Here is a 22,921-nt window from a genome sequence, read left to right as displayed (position 1 = left end):
AGCAAGCCTGGCTCCTGCCTCAACTCAAGTGTGTGAGCCTGAGGCCTCCAAGCATCATGGAGAGGCTTCGTACAGGTTTTGCCTGGTTCAGATTGGGACTTCTGCGCTTGGCCTGAAATCTGAGATGTCAACTATCCCCTGCTGAGACCCAGAGAGCACAAAAGTAAATCCTGCATTCAGAAAAAGGACACTGAGCAAAGCAATTCTATTCCAGCAAGCTGTGGGATGGGCTGTGCTGGGTGCTAGAGACAAGGGTGAAACTTCTAACAAAGTATCACAGAATCCCAGACTGGTTTGTGTTGGAAGGGACCTTAAAGCTCAGCCAGTTCCAACCCCTGCCCTGTGAAGGGACACTTTCCATTAGAGCAGCTTGCTCCAAGTGCTGTCCAACCTGGCCTTGAACACTTTTCAGTTTGCATTCATTGCCCAAGACCTTGAGAAGTCACAGCTTTTTTGATCAATACATTCACAAACACCTCAAATATCTTTTTTGGGGGAGAAACAATACTTATATTAAGGGATTTGAAATGCAAGCAGCACATAGCACCAATCCCATGTGATACCAAATAGAAGGGGGGGGAAGCAAACTGCAGCAGCAAAGCCAAAGCAAGCACAGGACTGCCCTACCCCTTGCCATGGGGTAAGGAGCTGGGAAACGTGGTACCTTAAGGAAATCATTATGAGAGCAAGGAGCTCTCAATTGTAGCTTCTCACTGAGCTTCCCTGAGAGAGGGTCCTACAGTCCTCACTGAGGCTGGATAAAATGAGGCTAAATAGAGGAAGATTACCAGCCTCTCACTTCCTCCCAAACTTCTACTAGGACAAGGAAGCTCTTTATTTAGAAAGGAGAGACTCTGGCAGCCCAATTTCTATTCTAATGGCACGTCTCCACTACAGATGCACCTGAACATCCCGTTTTGCTTAGCAGTCATCACTAAACCTGCCTTGCCATTTCTACCGGCAGACCCACACCCTGCATGTTTCATCTCAGCCCTGAGCAATGCCATTAATGTAATGGTTGGCTTGGGGGCTTCCATCAGTTTCAGGCCATCAGTGGAGTACTTGGCGCAGTCTCAGTGAATCATACTCTGTACATAACAGAGAATGGCTGATGGCTGGTGAAATGCTCACTTTCCAGAGCACACTGCCTTTATCACCCACAACTGCTCCTTTACCAGCCCATGTTCCTAAATATTACTGCTGACACAGCCAGTTCCTGGAGTCAAACACAAATTCCACACTGTGTGGATGCACAAGTCTTAAACAGATACTGTAGTGTTTGACTGTCTCCATGTTTTCCAAACTGGTGCCAAGTTACCCACACTGATCCACCACACCTGAACATATCTGCTCCTCCTATTGCCACTTTATGATGCACAAGGTACAGCTTAAGTGCCTGTTGTTACATCAGGAGAATGTTTGTTGGAAGACATTTTAATGTGCTTCATAGAATAGTTTGGGTCGGAAAGGACCTTAAGATCATCCAATTCCAGCCCCCTGCCATGGGCAGGGACACCTCACATCACCATGTCACCCAAGGCTCTGCCCAACCTCAGCAGCACTGAAGACCATCTTCCACAATCAAAAGGACAGACAAGACTCATTTCCTCATGTAAATTGAGAGAGCAAAGAACATTATGTGTGTCATAAAGCTTAGCTTTAAAACTAGGTAAGGTAGAAAAGAATGGAAGAGGGGAGAAAAAAAATGGTGCTTTCTATATGTTAGGCAAATGTGATTTCCTAGATTCAAGGCTGAATGGCATTTGGTAACGTAAAATAAAGTAATTGGATTTGTATACGTAACCAAGCAACCCATGTTGAACAGGTAAATCAATCCAGTCAAACTGGCTAATTCTGAGGAAAATTAAGGATTCATGCTGTGCAGAGGAAGGGAAGAGAGAAGTTAAATAAAATACACATGCTTCTGCTGTGTTGCCAGCATAAGCCACAGTAGTTAAATCACACTCAGTCAGACTGTTCATTGCATTTTCAAGTCCCATATTGTCAGCATTAGGAGGCAGCTGGATTGAGTTAGTAATGCTGTGAGTATGCACACATTGTCACTATTTAGCTGGGTCTCAGCTATCATCTTAAACTAGCTGCAAGAACCAGTTTTGCTTAGTAAACATAGAGCCTTAACAGATATATCAGTGATCCAAAACGCTTCCCTGAACGATGCACTGGAAGTGCCAGAAATCCAATGAAAACATAGTTAATATGTAGAATGATGCTTAGGTAATGGACAGATCTGATTTGACACGGAAGGAGTATCAAACTGCACAAAGGACCCATTCCCTTACATGAAGTTTCAGCAAAACACCATTTGATTTTGCAAATGTTACTTCAGTTGCTGGTGAAGCAAAGCAAAAGGAAACCAAACCAAAGCCTCCCATGTACTTTGTGCAAATCAGCAAACAATGAAAGGGTTCAAAATTGCCCTGATAATAAATAAAAGCTGAAGACTACCGAGCTAATTTGTATTCAAATACATGGCACGAAGAATTTCACTTCTCCTCCCCCATGCTGCATCCAGGCATCTTGGAAAACCCACATGCGCATATCCTTTCCCTGCAAATTCCCTCAGGATGCCATGACTTAAGCTGTAGTTTAATTAGCTGGGAGGGGAAGTTTAAAACATAGGGGACTGCTTTCTGCTTAGGGATCACAGTTGCTGCACAGCTGGCCAGGGTCCAGGAAAAGATCTATAAGGAGATGGTTTTCCTTAGTTTCCGAGATACAAGAACTCCAGTTTAAAAGGTTAGTAGTGAGTGTAAAGCAACAGAAAAAGAACAGTTTGGAAATCAATACCACCAGTTCCACCTTCAGCTGCGGTCTGTTGTTCTGCAGAAGAAGAAGGGTTGTAAGCAAAGTCACAAGGTCAAACAGGAAACAATACAAGTTAACCAAAAACTGGGGGAGCTGGGTATCCTAATTATAACTTATATCAAAGCACTTTCAAACAGGTTCTAAGTAAACACTTCAAAGTCAAGCAAGCAGACAGAAGACAACACTACTAAAACACACTTAGTACCAATCCACCAGTTCAGAAGATAGGCTGAACCAAAGCATTTTATGTTTCATTTTATTCCTGGACAATAACTTGTATGAAGTTACTTACTGGTGGGCTCTTCTAGTTAGCTAATAACAGGAAAAGATCCCTTCCACTGCAATCCTGATTTGCTGGTCTGATTTCAGAACGCTTACAAGCAGAAACTCTTATTGCGTGAAATAGGAAGCAATCTGAGCTCAAATAAAAGAGTGTTAAAATACATCACCTAATCTAGAATAGAACCTAGTGTCTGGACACTCCCCACTGCATCTCCTTACCCATTACTGGTCATTCACATCATCAGTGAGCATTCTGTAACTCTAAGGGTGTGTTTAAAACATTTTAGATGTAATATTACAACTGGGTAATAGTACAGCTGGGTTTTTTGTTCTGTTTATCATCAGTCTTATCACACCATCACATGTGCTGCATTTGAAGGACTCTATTTTAGCATTACACATTACAGTTCCCCTCATCTGATGACTGAGGGCTGGCAACACAATGCTGCCAGGTGTTTTCCCACGTGGCTTCTCTGAAGCTCTTCCCAAAGTTAAAAATAGCTCTAAGTCAGAGCAGCATTTCAGGGCAAGCACAGATAGGATCCTTTCCCTGACAGCTATGCATCGATCCTGTTGTAAGATCCTGGATAAGAAAGGATGCCCAGGTCCCTGTGAGCAATGCCGCACCTGCCAGTGTGGTTTTAGCCACTTACCCGTTTTGCTCTCCGAGTCTGGAGTTACAGATCCTCCCCAGGACCATCTCTTCTGTCGTGTTTCCAGTCGCTGACTCCGTTCCAAGGTACGATGCAGAACTGCTTCGTATCGCTCCTATCATCAAACAACAGCTCTATGAAGCTTGTAACTATAGAGTACAGCTATGCCAGAACACAGATTCTCCCCCTCCCAGTATAATTTGAAATGTTTCATCTATACTGCCTGCTAACAAGCTTTTGTTACAAAAACTATGATGCAAAGAACATTAAGGGCAATTAATGGTTTCGAAACACTGCAAGCATGATTAGGTTGAGCTGAAGCACAGATAATCTATTCTGCTCTTGACTTAAAATAGCCACCCAACAGATTTCCTATTTGGAAAACAGCATGACTGATTTTCTAAACAGGGATGAGCCCCAAAGTGAGCAAAAATAAGTGCTTACTCTTTAAGCTATTTATATTGTGGAGTTATTTCTAAAAGGTGGCAAGAATCCTCCATTATAAAATAACAAGTGTAAGGTTATTTGGTTTTCAAACAACTGCATAAGCACTGACTAAGTCTTAACAGATACTGGCATTAACAGACCAGAACCAGCAAGACATGAAGGCAAAGCTGTATAAAAGGCCAGGCAACACCAGACCTCAGCAACCACTGCTGGCAGGACAAAGAGGATGCAAAAAAACTTTTGTTCCTAGTCTCCAGGACCAGGAGCTGCTAATGGGGGCACTGGAGCTCTGAAGGTGAGCTGTAACCATGCCAGATTGATTCTTCTCAGCCAGGTTTCCATACACATGTCAACAACACATTTCTCTTCTGGAACAGTCATATCCCAAGTGATCTTTTGAAGCAGTATTTACTGCTGATACACTAATGCAAGATGCCAAGGGACTCATTATCCAAACTTTTCTCCCTCTTGAGGACACAGGACTTTTGCCATCTTTCAACACCATCTCACAACACAAACTACAAAGCAAACTCGGAAGGAAGGGAGGAACGATTCTGTCCCCTGACAAAAGATAAATCTGTCTGAAATACAAAGCTGAGCTTCCCCTCTTGCAGAAACCTGAACTGGAGCTAGCCTAAGTGCCAAAGTACCCAGACATTAGGTAATCCGTAGATGATATTTCCATGGAGGTATCTGCAGTGCAGTAATCTTCAAAGTCATAGCTAGAGACATAGGCTTCACTTTACAAACAACAGAGATCAGCCATCAGCTCAAGACACATACATAGTAAGTTGCACAGCTGTACAGAATAACTAAGTAACTGTTAAGAGAGGTATTGAAATCCTAGTCAAGATTCTCTTAGGCAGAAAGCCACTTCTTTTTCCATAGGATTTGCTACTGAAGATGATTAACTTGACTTGGCTGAAACACCAAGCAAGAATGTTGGAGATTTATGTATTTTTTGATGCACTTCTATCTACTAAATTTACAGCTATAGACGGCATCTTCCTGGCAAGTATTGCCCTAAGGTCACAGAATCCTTAGGGGTGGGAAGGGACCTCTGAAGATTATCTAGTCCAACCAGGGAGGTTGCTAAGGCAGGGTCACCTAGAGCACAGCTTAGCTGTTTTGAAAGTGATAGTTTTCTAATGTCAGAGTACCAAAGCCAAGATCTGCTTCCACTTTCTGGTTGAAAGCAAGGTTTACAGGTCAAGTGCACACTATTTTCCCCACCTGCTGGATTCTTCATGTGTAACTGTATGGACAAGGTCAACTTCCTCCAGGGACTTGATGAAAGACATGGTTAACACCAATCAGCTAGCCCATGTCGTCTTCATCCCAGTGGCCACTTAAAACATACCTACCGTCCTCCAAATTACATGAATAAATGTACTATATAGCCTGAGGGGTAACACGTTTTGAAGCAAAAGGGATGCTTTTTACTTGAAGTAGTTGCTTAAAGGGATGAGACTGGATACTGCAGTCGAGGCCCACCCAAACATTTCTGCTTGTTCCCCAGCAATGTGAACTATTCCATGAAGTCCAAATGGAATATCAGTCTGAACACACCCAGAAGCCAATTACAGAGAACCAAACACCAGTGTAGAACACTGCCAGGCAAAAAAGGGTAAAATGGATGTATTGGTAGAACAATGGGACAATGGCTGGACTCCAAGGGCACAACCAGGCCCTTCATCAATGACCCACAGCAACTTCTTACAACCAGCCTATGAAAGCACACGTGCATGTCACGCCTTTATTGCTGACACCCTGGAATGACCCCTTTCAGCACCTGCATCACATTTAACACACACTAGAAAGTCTACTCTTCAAAAGAGATGGCATAACTTCACACATTTCTTTCTACTTTCAGCTTCTACCAAACTGCAATGAGCTCGGCAACTCAAATACCGCTCTGGTGGTCCACATGCAGTCAAAGCAAAGGCAAATTGCCAAGTAAGAATAGTCAATACACAGATCAAAGCAGCAAATGGTAACTACACATATAATATTATCAACTGCTCAACATACACAACAGATTGTAATTGAGAAGTGAAAGAACATGAGCCTCTTGGACCACAATGGGGCTCCCAGGAAGCACGACAGAGAACTAACAAAAGCCTGAGACCTGCCAGCCGTGCTGATTTATAAGCAGGATCTACAAAATACAGAAAGCAACCTAGAAATCTAAGAATATGGGGTGAGATTTTTGCTCATGTGAAAAATAACCAGTGACCAAATGCAGCTCCTGAAGGCCTGAGTGCCTCAGGTATAGCTAAAGCTAGGCATGGGACGGGGAAGGAGGACATGAGTCTATACAGCCCACTGCACAGATGTGCATATATTTTTATGTTCTAATACATTTCCCATTTCCATAGCTTCCTATTTCTAATCACTTCAGAGCACAGTAATGTAGGAAAACGGAGCATTTTCTTTCCAACTACAGAACTTTGACACGTGGTACCTTTTCCTCCTCGATTTTTTGTTTCCTCTTTTCTTCTACTGCTGCCCTCCGTTGTTCCTCTTTCTGCTTCTGTTCTTTTAGCTTTCTCTGCCTTTCTTCTAGCTGTTTTTCATACTGGAGTTTTGCCTTTCTCTCCTTCTCCAGGATCTGTGTCTCTCTGGCAGCTGTATGTTTTTAAGGAAGAATTAAAATCAAACTTGACTATTCATCGATATTACAACACAACTTACAGGCAAGAGACTACCACAGAAAACTATCACCACTTAAAGCTAGAACATACAGCAAGATTAGCTTGCAGAGCTGGATGACACTGCACATGACAACAGAGGAGTCTAATTCTGTCTGCAGGTTAGGCTGGAATTAGAAACTTTCCTGCCATTAGACTTTACTGCCTAGACAGGAATGTCAGGATACACATATAGCCTGTATTAGAGCATGTATTTTTCTTCCCATCCTAATAGCAAAGTCTCTGTCGCTAAGTAGTGAGTACCAAAAGGCAGAATTTTCTATGTTGTGCTTTTCCTTTCTTTTTATGGAACAAAATACAGTGGAAAGCTTTAGAGCACTGAGATAGATGGGAAACCCCCCACAGTTACTGCATCCGAGGTCAAAAGAGTTGTGTCACTATTCTCCACAGCCTCCACCTAGGAGCAGCTGCGTGCAGTTCAACAGGAAGCTGCAAGCCCTGTGACAAAAAGCTCGTGGTTGAATACACACAGTGGAAGTATTTTCCATGGCTATGCAGATTAAACGACCCAAGAGACCAGATAATTACACCAACAATGCAGTACCTAGATATAAGATACAGATATAAGGCAGTATCTAGATATAAGGCACCCAAAATAATGATTTATCTGTGTCCTAGTCCTATCCTCTCTCCATGTTAGGATAACTCCATCATTCTCACTGCTTGGCTTTCATGTTAAGAAACAAACGTACTGGCCAGAGAGAAACCACTCCTCACAAGCTGGGAGACCAAGAACCAGAACTGCAGGGCATCCTGTGACCCTTTCATCTCTTGCCACACATACATGCACCAATTCACATCACAGGCAGCTTAAAGCTGGGCAAGTTTACGCTCCTCTCTGGGTCTCTGATTCTTTGCTAAGATAAAGTATATACTGCTGACACTTCAATTGAGGAGCCACTGCAGCATGCTAGGAAACAAGGGAAACAGTGTTCAAGGCAGTCAGGACATTCAGCTAGCTAAACCTTTTCGATCCACTCTGAATCAGTGTTCCCCAAACCTCAGTCTTTAGGGCTACAGGAAGGAGTTCTAAAGCTAAAAGTTTTACTTTGAGAAGTGTTCTTGGTAAGGCTTTCAGTAAGAAACGGGCTAAATTTATTTGCTGGTCACTCAAAAATGGAAGCTCAGAAGTGACATACAGCTTTAGGAAGCCAGAAATCTCTAGAAAGTTTTCCTCTCAAATTTAATAGTTCTTCATTCAGGTTCACAGATGGTCACTGATGCAAGACCAAGAGCAGACCTCGCCTCTTCTCCCCAGCAAGCTGGAAAACGTGACTGAACACAGAGTAAGAAAGTTATAGACATTGAAGGAAATGGTGTTTGAAATGAAACATGAAAATACCTTGTTGCTTTTCCCGCTCTTCTCTACGCTCCCTGGCCAGTCTTTGTCTTTCTTCTGTTCTTAGAATGGAACCATCTATCACTGTCAAAAGGAAAAATGAACACATCCAATTGTCAGTCATTTCAAACATTCAAATTAGTAAAGGAAAAGATGAAAGTCTTCGCTGTCAAAAGGATAATGGAACTTCCCAAGAGGGACATACAGCACCAAAGCACTGCACATTCCATACAGAGAGAGTCAAGATGTAATCTGGAACGTTCACAGGAAGCTGAATACCCTCCTTTTTCCCTTTTCCATTCCCTCAAAACAAGCAATCCACTATTCTTACTAGGTACAGCAGAAAGTAGCCACAATATTAGAAGGCCCAATGCACACAGCCAAAAGAAAGCCTGAACAGAAGTCAGGTGCGTGGGAACACACCCATTCCAAAGCCACTTCTGATCCTCATTCTTGTACATATTAATTCCTGTGATCAAGAATTACAGGAATCCAGGACAACTCAACCTGAGAACAGATAGTTCACCCAGAATAACCAATTCAAAGTGCTGTGGGATAGCTAGTTTGCAGCCTAAGCAGAACCAAGATTCCTTAAGTCTTTGTGGGTATTAAGACTAAGATTTCAGCAAGAAGCGAACTGGTAACCTAATGAGAGCACAAAACCAACCCCATTTATCTTTGTTGTTACGCTCTGCTGAAAAGACAGGCAACTTCATCAACTGAACTGTGAGCAAGCCATGAGCAAAGACCTTCCATGAATCCCTGAACCACTGACGAGGTGCTTTGTGCTCTGATGCCTCCTGAAGAAAGAGCATCAAACTTCTTCTTGAAAGGAGTTTTATTCATTCCCTTGTGAACCCAGTACTTCATTAAGAACAATGACCAATAATTATACCTGGTTTAGTTGCCGTCTTTATATTTATTGAGGTCTGAACTGCAACAGGGCTAATGCCACTTTGGCTTCTTCTTTCTTCTGCTATGGCCTGGGCTGCAGCAACTGTGAGAAAGAAGAATTCCATAGTAAGAAAAGCTCTACAACCAAAATCGATTAAATAAATAGCTAAAATAAAGACATAAATTTCTATCTGAGGTTGCAAATACTTTTATTAAATAACTATCCTGGGGCTGATCAACTTGTGAGAGGAAAAAACATGTTAAATGAGACTTCAGACCTGGAACAGCTTTGCTATGTTAAAAACACCAGTTGCGAACCCTTATGTTTGAAGATGCGTAGCAAAGAACTAGAGAGTTTCCAAACTTGTATATGGAAAGAAACAGTACTTAGCAGTTATGAGTCCGACTTACACTTAATAATAAAAGCTCTTTGCTACCATACACGTATTTGCAGACTGAACACACAGATGTAATAGTCGATTAGCACTGGTAGAATCATCTTCTCATGAAGACCTTTCATTATTTCATGCCATGAAACAGAAAGTGGCTTAGCTGCAGAAAGAAAACCATTAAGGGAGGCTTACAGTGGACTTCTACACTGGATCTTCAAAAATAAACTCTTAATTATAAATTAAGACTCCAAACCAGTAATTGGAGCATTTGTGCAGAGACCCATTCACCTTAGGGGAGTTTCACCAAGGTGAGCACACTGAACTACGGCTCACAGTTCATCACAAAGAAATGAAATGCTGGCAATATTAATTCTGCTAAATAATTAACCCCATTATGAAGCCAGAGAGACTGATTTACACATCACTTTCCACAGATTTTCTTTATTTTGGCATCAGCTTTCACTTTAACTGATCACCTTTTAGGGTGGGAAGGTGAAGTGTGACAGGGAAAGCAGGCAGGGTAAGAGAGCATCAACCCATTTTCCTGCACAACTTTGTCTAGGAGCATCCTTACAGCAGTGACACCTTGTCTTCAGCTTGGCTGGCAGATATGGGGAGATCAACTTGATTCTTGCAGAGGAAGCAAGAGAACACACCATGTAATCAGCGAACAAGAGAGAAGTTGATGCCTGTCTTAAACAAAAAAGGCAACCCACAAAAGCTACCTATAAAGTACCAGATTTCAACCATAACGTGCAGGAGGAATGGTGTTACTTTAAATGTAACACCAAATTCGACAAGGAAAGCTCTGCCAATGATCTCAGGCTTCCCTTTAATAGAGTAGTGCAGGATGCAAAGGAGGAAGGAAGAGTCTCCCTCTTCTCCATGCATTGCCATGACAACTAGTTGTGTCATGGTAATAACCCTCCCTAAGGCTGTGCCCAAGAACAATCACCTCAAAGTGTTTAATCCCATGTGATGTCAGTGATAAATGCAGATTACAATCCTTATTCAGCAACTCTAAGTTGTCACCCGCAGCTGTTGCCATGCCTTGAATTCATTTTTCATTGCAGCACCAAACAAACGTCTTCCTCAGTTCCATCCCATACATCTCAGAGCTCTTTTCAGACAAGTCAAGAGACCAGATACACTGCAACACACTAAGATTACCAACTGGCAAAGAGAACAGCTAAAAAGGCTCACCGTAATTAGTCAGAAAGCTGATTTACACACTGTTACATGTCACATAGATGGGCATCTAGCCCCAAAATGTTACCAACAAAACTATATATTCTCAACACAATTAGATGTGAAAACAGCCTGAGAAAAACTGGCCTACTGCAGGCTTTTCGGAAAGCAAAACCATACAGCTAGGGCACTTATATCCAATGACACCTTCATAGATCAAGAAAGGATCAAGAAAGAACATGAGCTGCTTCAAATACCATTTCAAGTGAAGCCAATCCCAGAAACCCAGTTGCATCTTCAGTGTCCAGCGGGAAGGGAGGAGACCGAGGGTGTACAGGGAGATGGAGCCAGCCTGTCCGGGAGAGGAGCCCAACAGAATGAACTCACCCTACACCTACACCAGGCATAGTTAAGACCAGCACTGGGATTTTGCCTCAGCTCTCCAAGTTTAAGTATCCAAATTGACTGCAAGAAGCAAGCTGCAATTTAAAGAGGTGCAACATTCACCTTATTTTACTTGCAGAGGTAGCTGATGATGAGAAATCTTGCTGAACGAACCAGGCGTAAAGGATGCAGGGATTATGCCTTTATTTATTCATTTAAAACCAAACAAACACAATGTTCATGATTAGAAGGCACTCATTTAAAAATGTGTCACATCTGCAAAGCAATTAGGCAGTTCATCTTAATTAATTAAGGTTGCAAAAAAGTACCATAGAACAGGAAAGTGGGTTACGGAAACAGCACAGCTCGCAAAGGACACAGAGGTGCAAAGAGGCTGCAACTACTTAGCCAAAGGATTTTGTATGTCAGGGGTTTTTTGTACGTCAGTCAAAACAGTCTGTGTTCAATGCTTCATTATTTGCATAGAAACAAGGTGCTTACAAATTGGGAAGGAGCAGATTTAAAGGCACCTTCGTGTCACACAGAAGCAATCCATAAAGTCAGCATGAAAAATGAACTGGGGACGAGAAGAAAAGATTATTAAAAGGGGAACAGCCATCCCCCCAAGATAAAAGAGCTCAGTTTCACCAAGTCTCAGGTCAGCAGACAGATTTTACAGCCCTTGTCAATTTGATGATAAATTTACAATGCGAAACTGTGATTTCCAAACTCCACGTTCGCCTACAGGATGCGAAAATGAACTGCACGCTGTTGTACCTTTCAACCTCGAAAAGAAGAGAGACTTTGCTTTAATATGATAAAAGAAATCTGCATTTTTAATACATTTAAATATCCTTTGGCACAGATGCCTCTCATTTTTTGGCCTAGCTTTCCATAATGAAAGTAGCATTGCCCATAATGAAAGTAGCATTTTCCATATCGAAAGCAGCATTTTCCATATCGAAAGCAGCAGCCTTCAACTGAGCAAAGCTTCCCTGCAAAGAATTCTCCACAAACTCTTACCTATCTCTGTAAAATAAGCTTAAGACTTCTGTAATTAAACAGGATAGCCCAGGATGGGAAATCAGTTAACAGCCATTTCAGTACAACCTGTCTTACTGAGGGGAGCCTGCATGGCCATACTCAGCGAACTTCCTGAAGAAGTCTCTCAGAGGCAAACATAAATCTCACTTCTATTCTGAGCTGCCCCTCCCACAGCAGTCGCTAAAGGCTTTCACAGCTATAATTTGTGATCTGTATAATGTGTGCGCTTGTTTTACCGTGGTCTACCTTTAAATACTGATATTAATAAAAGTACAGGCCACACATGTGGCCAATAACAATATCTGCATTCATGCATAATAAAACAGGTATATCAAATGGTCAGGTAATTTGGGAAGCAGTTTTCCTCCTGCACCCTCATCACTGTTTCACGCTACGTGTGGGGCCAAGCATCTCATGGATAACCCAAAGCAAGGGAAGCAGCAGGAACTGGCTGCTGCAGGAGGCAACGTGCCAGACAAAGCTGACTCCCAATTCCACCTCCCAGCTGAGGCTCAGGCTGGAAGTCCCACGCAGGTACAGCAGTGCATCGCTCACTGAGCATGACAGCACTTCCTTTTGCTGATCAGGTTTCCTATATGCCCTAAGAGACCAGTGCTAAAAATAAAACCTTATTCCTATTTCAATCCTTGCACTGAGTTAATACCCTTGGCCCTTGGCAAGGCTGCCAAAGGGCCCACACAGTTGCTGCTCTTAAACCTCCTTAAGGACTGAAACAGCTCCATCTCTTCATCTAGCAAGGTTTAGGGCTTCCATCTCGGTACCCATGACCCAGCCAGACACTGCTCCCCATGCCAAAGCAGAAGGAAGAGCAGAACATGCTGACTTTCACAGCAATCCTTCTGGTTCTTTTGGTTTAATGACTCATTATGCAAAGCCAACAACCAAAACAATCCCAGACTAAGCCTTTGAAACAAAAGGTAGGAGGTCTCCTGAATGCAAAGCATTGTTGTGAATCTAAGCGTTTTCATAAAAGTTGAAAGCAGGTAACAAAAAGCCAATAAGAAATCCATAAACCAAAAGTAAGCTTCCAAGCAAAATGTCTCTGGATTTTATAGCAAATTGATAACATTTTCATCTTGCTCCATTACAGCAGCTAATAATGCTTGTCTAGCCAATGGCAATCCTTGTCAGGAACACTGTTCAAATCCTTTGTGTTCCAATCATTTTTGTCCATGCTTTCAGGAATGATGAGGGAAGTCAGCATCCAACTCGGAGATTTCTGTGTGCTGTCTTTTAAGCTGATTTCCACTCATTAATTAACACGGGTTAAGACAAACGGACACAAGATCATATCAGATGCTACCAAAATTGGGTACCGGTTTTACACCACTACTCCTTGTTTAAAGGACACCAGAGGAAGGATGCACCCTCACATAAGGTGGACAACACCAACTTCCTAATGATGAACAGCAAAGCCCTCTCAGCATGCACTCCTCTTCTCCCTGCTCTTCCCCTTCTTTCCGAGTTGATCCTCACATCCCATCTTGGGGCTGCAAGGACTGCCAGGATCCATACCCAAACACGTGAGCCTCCCAGTAGGCACCCTCTGACGGACCAGCTGGAGGGCAGATGGCTCTCCTGTTTTGTCTGGGCAGCCACCAGATGGAAGGCACACGGATCTCCAGAAAGCAGTGCCTGCTGTCTCTCAGCTTCAGCAGGCCTGAAGAGCTTCCTGTTGTCTCATCCTTACTCCAGGCCCCATTCGCACGCTTCCGTTCTATCTTTATTCCCTGCAGGGAATACCTGTTTTGTTACCTTTATGTGCTTTTCTCTCTTTAAGCCAGTTGCTGCAACTGCTTGTGAACAAGAATCTGGTTTTCTTCCCAATGTCTAAGGCAGTTTGGGATGGTTTCTTCAGCTCATCACAAGTATCAATCCCACTGGAAAACTCTTGACACAAGCATTCCTTTGTAGTACATGAACGAGCAGCTCCACAAATAAGTATTTGAGACCTATTTGCATGAATGTAAGCTTTTACTTAAACATCCACACTCAGATTAAGAGCTGGAAACATTTAAGAAACCCCCACATCATCAACAAAACACACCGTATTTCCAAGAAGGAAGCCTCCAAAGATAGAGCTGAAGCAATCTCAAAGCCACATTACCATATTCATTCAGCCTAGGGCGCAATCAGAGAGGCACCAGGAAGGTTGCTAGTTAATTTGTGGGTTGATCTCTGTACACTTTTCCTTAGGGGGAGCGCATAATCTAAACCAGACTTGAATGTAACACAAGCACAGACCAAAGAATCATAATTTGTCCTTGGAAGAATTGGCAGTCATCTCCAAACACTCTGTGCAGTCAGAGATGCTGTATCACTGTCCGACAGCCACATTAGGTGAGCACCATCCTTAGTCCAAATGCTAGTCTCTCTACTTCATGGGAAAAACAACCGGGCCTTCTGCTGCATTCACCTTCCCCTTTGCCACACTCTTCTTCCCCAGGGTTCTTCCTCACCATCCCGAAGACACATGGAAAGGCTTTGCATCATCCTGCAGGGTCCACTGTTTGGGGTTTTTAATCTTTCACCATCTGTTTTGATGCCATCACATCATTTGTACAAGAAGGTCCTCCAAAGGAGTCACCTCTCCACTTCACACATTGCCAACCCTCGGTGAGCTTTAACTCAGGTCATTCCCCTCTTCTACCTGGCATTAGTTAATAATCTGTTTATTGCATCGTGCTTACCAAGCTTATCTGCAGTGACTCTGCTTAGAGCTGATGCTTCCTGCATGAAGGACATCCAAGCCTCACAGTCCCAAGTGTGTTCTTTAGCAGCCGTGCACTGCTGTCCTGTCTTTGCCGTCTGGAAGCACAGTCTTAGTAAGACACAGCCACAGGGAAGCTGAAGCTTTGGAACGGTTGGAGCACTCATTATGTTTCCCAGTGAAAGAGCAAGGCACTGAGGTTGGGTAAAATCCTCCACCAGAATAAATTAAGGCTGCATTTTAGATGTAAAGAGAATTATTTCTGCACAGTTTCTGTGGGTTGGCAACTACAAACTCTTCTCACCAAGTGAAAAACAAACAGGAATTGCTTTCATCCACCTTGAGTGATTTCTTTGAAAGATATATTAGACACTGACTGCAACGCTGATGCAATATATAATGACTAAAACTCCCTTGTGAACCTTCCCAAGTGTAACATAAATCAGTAGTTACCTGCTTCTGCATAGAGGAAATTCCAAAGTAGCCTAATATACTGGACTGAAATGAAAGCAGTTCATAGAATAAATACGGTCTTACTTAATTTCAAATGGATTCACTGTGAAACTTAGTAGTTACATAAGTTACATTCTTATATATGGCTGTATATAGATTAAACACTCCAAAACTGACAGAATTAGACACAGGTTTAACAGCTACAGAAGCATCAAACAGGTAAAATGGTGGAGCTTTAAAGAGAGTGGAAGATTATTAGTACCCACTCTGATGTACATGTAATTTTCTTTCTTTAACAACACTTTCTTATGCCTTGGGAGTATGTGTTTTGACCCTCACACTGCACTGGTTTAACACATGTCAGAGCAGTCTCACTTCTTACCTGCTCTGAGCAGTTTAGTTCCTACTATCATTGCAGCCCAGGGGTCAGCAAAAGCTGGACAGACAGAAATCAGCATCTCTGCTTTACTCCTCCAACACTGGAGGCTGCCTTCAACTGACTCCCATTCACCCTCCTGCACTGCCACTGCTACAAGTAACTTCGAGACAAACTCCTGCTCTCGTCTCCTCTTTCACATCTGTTTTCTCCATTGTATTTCTTTCTCTTATACTGCACTAGCCCTAACACTGGAAATCAGCTAACTTCTATCCACTACTTCCCCCTTTCCTGAGCAGCCTGATTGCTTTTGCTTGCTCCAAGCCTGTTCTAAATGCTTTTGTCCTCTTTGTCTGCAGGCTGGCTATTGTTTAATACATACACACAGCCCAAACAATGCCAGCAAAGAACACAGCCTAGCACTACAAGTCACAACGAACTTGAGGCAAACTCTGTGAAAACACCATTTTGAGATTTCTTTAGCTGGAAGGATAACAGCTTCTTTACATGACAGCAGTGAAAACTACTGCTTTTGCCTTCTATACTCAATGAATTTCTTAATAGCAACTTCAGAGCTCATTCAAACACTGTCTCTGCTCCAGAAGAAGAGGGACCGTATTGGCATTTACCCCCAAGACACCAGCCTTCAGACTCAAATCAAACCACTGAATGCACCAGAACAGTGATACAAGACACCGAGAGGTCCGCAGCGCACGTAACGCAGCAAATGCACTGTCTAAAACAAGACAGTGATGCAAAATGGATACAGGGCAAAAGAGACCAATAAAGAGACTCTATTTTTGCTTAACTCATTACCTACTGGCAGAGCTTTCAGAGAAATCTGAAAGTAAGGGGACACTTGCTGATCTGGTCTGGAGATGCCTGTCCTTGGTTTTGAATGTCCAGAACCCAACCTATACATCATTGATCAGCATCGTGCTGCAAAAAACACAGCCCTTTAAGAAATCCTCTTGGCAAAGCTAAGCAGAAGATAAACTTTCAAATGAATAAATGTGTTCTATTAAATATGTTCTTTAAGCATAAAGATTTCTGTTGGAGTTCTGTATTCTTGCAGCCAATCCCTCTCGGACTTGCAAGAACACTTGGAAGCTTTAAAACGCTTGCCTAGAGAAAGCAATTCACAAGCCACTACAGTATCTTTGCTCCCTCCCAAGATTCAGGTCAGTGCATTCAAACAGTAGAGGCTGTCTGTAAACTAAGAGCCAGTTAAGTACTCACAAAGCAGTATTTTAAGAGTTCCCTGTGAATTATGAAGGCATAAAACACCCCTCGGCTAGTGGTACCCGTGTTCTTCAAAGCCAACTTCTGCTGTGGATCCTTCACCTAGAAAGCAGAAGTTTCCAAGGGACTGGAAAATAAAAGTAATTTAGAAGAAAACAAGTGTCAAGCAGTAGCCTTCCTGAAAAGCAAACGCTTGTGGCCGTTTCTGTACCCTGTGAACACCACAGGAACATAGGGTGGATGTGCTGAGGCACTATGTGGGCAGCTGAGGCTTCTCTTCCAACCAAGAACACTTGGAGCAACATTTGATCTTTCGTACATGAATCCCATAGTCCAAGTTCATCCCCAGAAACTAGAACAGTCTGAATTTACTGGGCAGGCATATATGAACACATTGAAAGCCTATCATCAAGTAAGAATTACCTGGATGTAAGATGCATAGCTGGAAGCTACACGGCACCAAGTTATTCGTGGCAGACCAGGAATTTGAAGACCCTGGTTTGTTTTTAAGATCCCATCAGTCAGATGCAGAGAATATTAAAACATCATTAAAACTGCATGCTCAGAATTGTATTTGTCAGGGTATCCTTTCACAACAGGGCTGCAAGTATCTCCAAGTATTTAATGAAGGTTAAAAACAGAGAGCAGCATTTGATACCCCTAATGACTAACCCAGAGTATTTCTTCTGTTTATCTCATAGTAACCCAGGGCTTTTCTTCTTAACTCTTTTATCACTTTGAACCACTGAGAATTAATACTATCATAAGTACTGATACGTACTTTAAATACTCCTACCTGTTTTCTTTTTCTTTTATACACCAGCGTATAAAGAAGCAACAGTCCCTAACTGTAGTCACATTTTCAGGCTATGCACAAGCATAGTACAAGCCACAGTATCTCTGGGCTCTCACCATCAGAGTTATGATCCTTAGAACTCATTATTTGTTGACTACTTCCATCTGAATTGAAGCATGGAATCCAAATTTATCTTCTGCAATTTTAACACATGAAGAACTATGTCGAGAATGGAACATTCTGTATAAGCCATTTCAAAAAATAGGCTGCATATACACATGGTTTTGATTTTTCTTTCCAGCAAGGAGGATATCCTTATCTTTCTTGGATGATTTTGGAGAAATCTCAAGAATTTAAAGTTTGCAATTAGAATAAAACCATTTTTATAAACCATTTACAACTGGAAGTAGACTTCAAAATGTTAAGCACCTAAGATGCAGCAAGCACCTTCATGAATCAGCATGCAATTATCCCTACTCTGTACTATTGCATTTCCATGAACAAGAAGAAAATGAAATTAAGGCTTGTAGCCATCACAATTACATTAAGTTCTCAGCCTGACTTGGGAATGTTCTCTCTCACCACTGGGATCTCACCAGCTGCTGAGCTGCTCTCTGCATTGACCGCCTTGGCACTCTGTAAAGCACTCCAACTTCTACTTCCACATGGGGGAAAAGGACATAGCACAGAAAAACCTTAAAGACCTTGAACAAAGTTATTAGGAGTTGGACAGAACAAGAAACTGAAGCCAGACCTAGCAAATGCCAATTGAATGTCCCAGTCACTGGGCCCCCTTTGCTCCACAGATGGAACATGTACAAGTCATTCACACAAACACCACCAAGATGACAACTCAATGCCTTCTTTCCTGTCAATTCTGCATATATGTGTTTGGTAAAGAAGTTACCAGGAACTGTGCTCCAGGCAAGGCAGACAAAGCCAGTCTCACTGACACAGGAAGAAACAACTGATTAGATGGAATGAAGCTGTTATTAGATAGCTTCCAACATAACTAGGCTAGGCCATGCAGGTCATGGGAATAATGCCTGCAGCTAGGTTTGTTGAAAAAGACACTTCATTTTTGTCCCATGTCCTGAGACAGGTTTCCCAAAAGACCATTTAGGTATTGGAGAGGAAAACATACATGCAGCATTTTAACATACTCTTTTGAACAACCTTCACAACAGTGATGCAGTATCCAAGTGGAAATCCTAGCTACAGTGCAGCCAAGCTCTGGCAAAAGCAAGTACACATTCCCTACTGTTCATACTACAAAGGACATAATCAGAGATGTTAGTATTTCAGTGAAAGTGAAGATAAACCAATAAATGTAGGCTACAATAGCTTCAACCAGAGGAAGTTTTATTCTGATTACCCATAATGTTCAAGAAAAACCACTCGCTGGGTAAACCACAAGTAAATGCCTATTCTCCTCAAATCTTGACAAGCTCAGCAGTGCTTACGGTATTAGAACAGGAGCAGAAATTCCTCTTCATCCCTGAAGGATGACAGCAACAAGCACGGATCACAAGAATGGAGTAAGCAACTGCTGTTTCTGCACTGCTGTTTCACAGCGTACAATCATAACTCATTGCTAATGCTAAGCGATGTTCATGCATCACTGACAGAAATGTTAACTGGCTTCTAGCTGTAGTAGGAACTGTACTCTTTGTAGAATTGCTGCTTTTTGTTACCCACCTGAAGGAAATAAGATTGGACAGGTGTGTAAGAGCAGACAATTACTGCAAAGAAATCACAGAACTGACACAGCAGGCATGATTTGACCTGCAGAATCTTAATTACAGTTGATATTCAGGAAAGAGAAGCACCTTTTCCTTACTTCAATAGTAGCTTTAAATGGCAAGAAAAAGTCTCTTTAAACTTACCCCATTGGTGTGGAAGTTAGTAACAAGTGGCACCACGGGATTCTACACTTTCAAGGCCTAAAATCCTTAACAAGCATCAGATCAAAGCAGTATCAAGAGGCTGGTAACAGAGAGCGGAGGCTGAATGGTAGCGTGGCCCAAACCAGGTTCCACCTGCTGTCTCTTCACATCTCCAAACAGCCGGTATCAGACTTGGTTACTGCTTGCAACCTCTCTGAACAGCAGCAAACACAGTGGCAATTATCTTGCAGATTCCACTGTTAAGCACGGGATGGCAAGGACCATTTCTAAACATCGTTTGCTTTCCCCACAGAGCGGGGGAGTGCCACTGACAAGCAGTCAGGAGCAGAACTGCAGCAGCCTGTACACTCGCAGACAGTATTGCTTCACATCAGCAGCGAGTTCATCCTCTAGCATGTAACTGCTAGAAGTGCTTCTAATGTAAACTGAAGTTCAGATTCTGGTTCAGTGACTTCTACCCCCTCAGGGGAAAAAAATCAAGGTCTAGCCTTGCCAGGATCCAGTGAGGGGGTTTGGTTTTGGTTTCTAACATGATGTGCATATTAGAACACGCGCGTATCTAAAGGGAGATGGAGCTCAAGGAACATTTCACCTCTGGTCTTGGGATTAAATCAAGGTCATGACAGCTGTCAGCAAATATGAGTGCCCACTTTTAGAAGAGCTCAGGAGCCACGATGTAACTGCACCCAATGCACAAAAGAAAGCTCAGCAGTTCCAGCAGGCAGGATAAGAATCAAACAGACATGGCCTGTGCAGGTGAGAAGTGCTATCTTTTGGCAGCGTTCCTTCTGGAGCACTAAACTCTCTCCGCTTTGAAAGAGAAATAAAGAGTAATTCAGTGCTATTTCTGACAGACGACCCACTGAAGACTAAAGGCTGCCAGACAAGAGTTGTGCATTCACAACCTTTTGCCAGCACTCTTCATGTAATTACACAGGTACACTGAAAAGAATCAAGCAAGAAGCTATCTGAGCAGCTCCTGCACACAGTCCAGATTAGCTTAGATCAAACCACACTTCTCTTGCTTGATTTTTGTCTCGGATAAGAAAACGTTTATCTTTGCTAATGGCTCACCCACAAAGCCTAACGTGTGGAGATGTGCCATGAGATTATGCTTGGAACATGTATCAAGGATGCACAATACTCATTTATGATATTAAAGGGCCTAAAGAGGCACATAAACACACCCAAAGCAAAGTTTCTTTAGCTCTCTTAAGACAGCAGTTAAACAAAAGGGAAGGTATGAAGGTATTACCCCAGCCTCTGATTGGGGCTCAATGCCGCAGACTGCCCCTGCCTCGTACACCTGAGCTCTGAGCTGCCAGCGGCCGCACCGCACGGACAAACCGGCTGCAAACACCGATGGTTTGCAGCGAACTCAAGAGCCCCCCCAAGGAACCCGGTTAGCTCGGACCGCCAAGAAGCGCTGAAAACGGGGCTGTTGGGGTAACGAAGCCGCCCTGCAGCCGCTCGCTGCTGCCCGCAGGCTGCAGAGGTCCCAGCTCGGCTCTTAACGCCCGGAGGAGGAGAGGAGGCTCCACCGCCCCACAGCCCCGTCCGAGGGGCGGGCAGCGCCTCTCCCTCATCGCCCCGGACACAAAGCCCGGCGGCTCGCGGGCCCCACATCCCGCTCCCGGTGCCCGTCCACCCCGCCTCGGGAAGGGGGCCGGGCGTACCGCGCGGCGGAAGGCGGATGGGGAGGGGGGGGGACGGACACAACACCCGGCCCCAACGGCGGGCCCCGGGACCGCCCCGCCGGGACAGACCCCCCCCCCCACAGCGCCCTTCCCTGCCCGCTCTCACCCATCTGCTCCCGCAGCCCCTTCAGGGAGGAGGAGGAGGAGGAGGAAGAGCAGGAGGGGGGAACCGCGCCGCCGCCCTCCGCCATCTTCAGTGCCGGGACGCGCCAGCGCCGGCCGGGCAAAGGGGGACGCGGGAGCGCAGTGCGCAGGCTCCGCGCCGCCCGGCAGCGCCGCCGCGGGGCAGAGCCGAGACGGGGCGGGGGACGGCGGGCGGCGGGCGGGGCCTGCCGGGGTCCGGTAGCGCGGGCGGGTGCTGCCCCAGCGGGGCCTCCAGCGGCGGCAGTGGGGAGAGCGCCACATCCCCATCCCCATCGCCATCCCCATCCCCACCGCCATCGGCATCGGCATCGCCATCCTCATCCCCATCCCCATCGCCATCCCTATCCCCATCCCCATCGCCATCCTCATCCCCATCCCCATCCCCATCCCCACCGCCATCACCATCCCGATCGCCATCCCCATCCCCATCCCCATCACCATCCCCATCGCCATCCCCACCGCCATCCCCATCCCCATCGCCATCCCTATCCCCATCGCCATCCCCATCCCTATCGCCATCCCCACCGCCATCCCCATCCCCATCCCCATCGCCATCCCCATCGCCATCCCCATCGCCATCCCCATCCCCATCCCCATCGCCATCCCCATCCCCATCCCCATCGCCATCCCCATCGCCATCCCTATCCCCATCCCCATCGCCATCCCCATCGCCATCCCCATCCCCATCGCCATCCCCATCCCCATCGCCATCCCCATCGCCATCCCCATCCCTATCGCCATCCCCATCCCCATCGCCATCCCCATCCCCATCACCATCCTCAACCCCATCCCCATTCCCATCCCATCGCCATCCCCATCGCCATCCTCAACCCCATCCCCATCCCCATCCCATCCCCATCCCTATTGCCATCCCCATCCCCATTGCCGTCCCCATCGCCATCCCCATCCCCATCCCCCATCCCCATCCCCATCCCCATCCCTATCCCCATCCCCATCCCTATCCCCATTCCCATCCCCATCCCCCTCACTCTCGCCATTCCCATCCCCATCCCCATCCCTATCCCCATTCCCATCCCCATCCCCCTCACTATCGCCATTCCCATCCCCAACCCCATCCCCATCCGCCTGGAGCCCGCCTCCGGCTGCGTGTGGGGAACGCCATGGAAATGGGCATCAGAGCCATCGTGGTCCTGGCACTGAGGGGGACCCGGCACCCAAGGCCACCTCAGAGCACCACAGGCCAGGGAGGGGATGCCAGCTCGCAACTGGCCCACATGCTGGTGGACAGCGGGTCTTTTATGGCCCCACAACAACCACAAACTTTACCCTGCCATTAAAGATGATGAATTGGCTTCCGATCACCTCCAGCAATGTCTGGGGCAATGAGACACTATGAATGGTAAAGTCACTTGTCCAACAGAGGCTCAAGCAGAGGGGAAGCAGACTACATCAGG

The 22,921-nt window shown here is 44.7% G+C and overlaps 1 protein-coding gene across 1 annotated transcript in view; it reads right to left on the bottom strand.

Annotated features, from left to right (window-relative positions):
* Window positions 1-21,606, bottom strand: part of MAP7D3 (MAP7 domain containing 3) — a 43,544-nt gene extending 21,938 nt beyond the window's left edge. Inside the window, exons 1-6 of the mRNA XM_061446261.1 lie at window positions 21,469-21,606; window positions 9,154-9,255; window positions 8,262-8,342; window positions 6,673-6,836; window positions 3,762-3,876; window positions 2,809-2,841 (exon numbers count right to left, since the gene is read on the bottom strand). Coding sequence (XP_061302245.1) covers window positions 2,809-2,841; window positions 3,762-3,876; window positions 6,673-6,836; window positions 8,262-8,342; window positions 9,154-9,255; window positions 21,469-21,553 — 580 coding nt within the window. The 5' untranslated portion in view covers window positions 21,554-21,606. The remainder of the gene's footprint in view (window positions 1-2,808; window positions 2,842-3,761; window positions 3,877-6,672; window positions 6,837-8,261; window positions 8,343-9,153; window positions 9,256-21,468) is intronic.
* Window positions 21,607-22,921: the final 1,315 nt, after the last annotated feature.

Source organism: Pezoporus flaviventris, unplaced genomic scaffold, assembly GCF_033815535.1.
Source record: "Pezoporus flaviventris isolate CSIRO_AGI_PZ_B2104156 unplaced genomic scaffold, CSIRO_AGI_Pfla_v1 ptg000005l, whole genome shotgun sequence".
NCBI classification, from domain to species: Eukaryota; Metazoa; Chordata; class Aves; order Psittaciformes; family Psittacidae; genus Pezoporus; species Pezoporus flaviventris.
The sequence above is the reverse complement of the archived record's forward strand: the minus strand, read 5'-3'. Positions and strand labels throughout refer to the sequence as shown.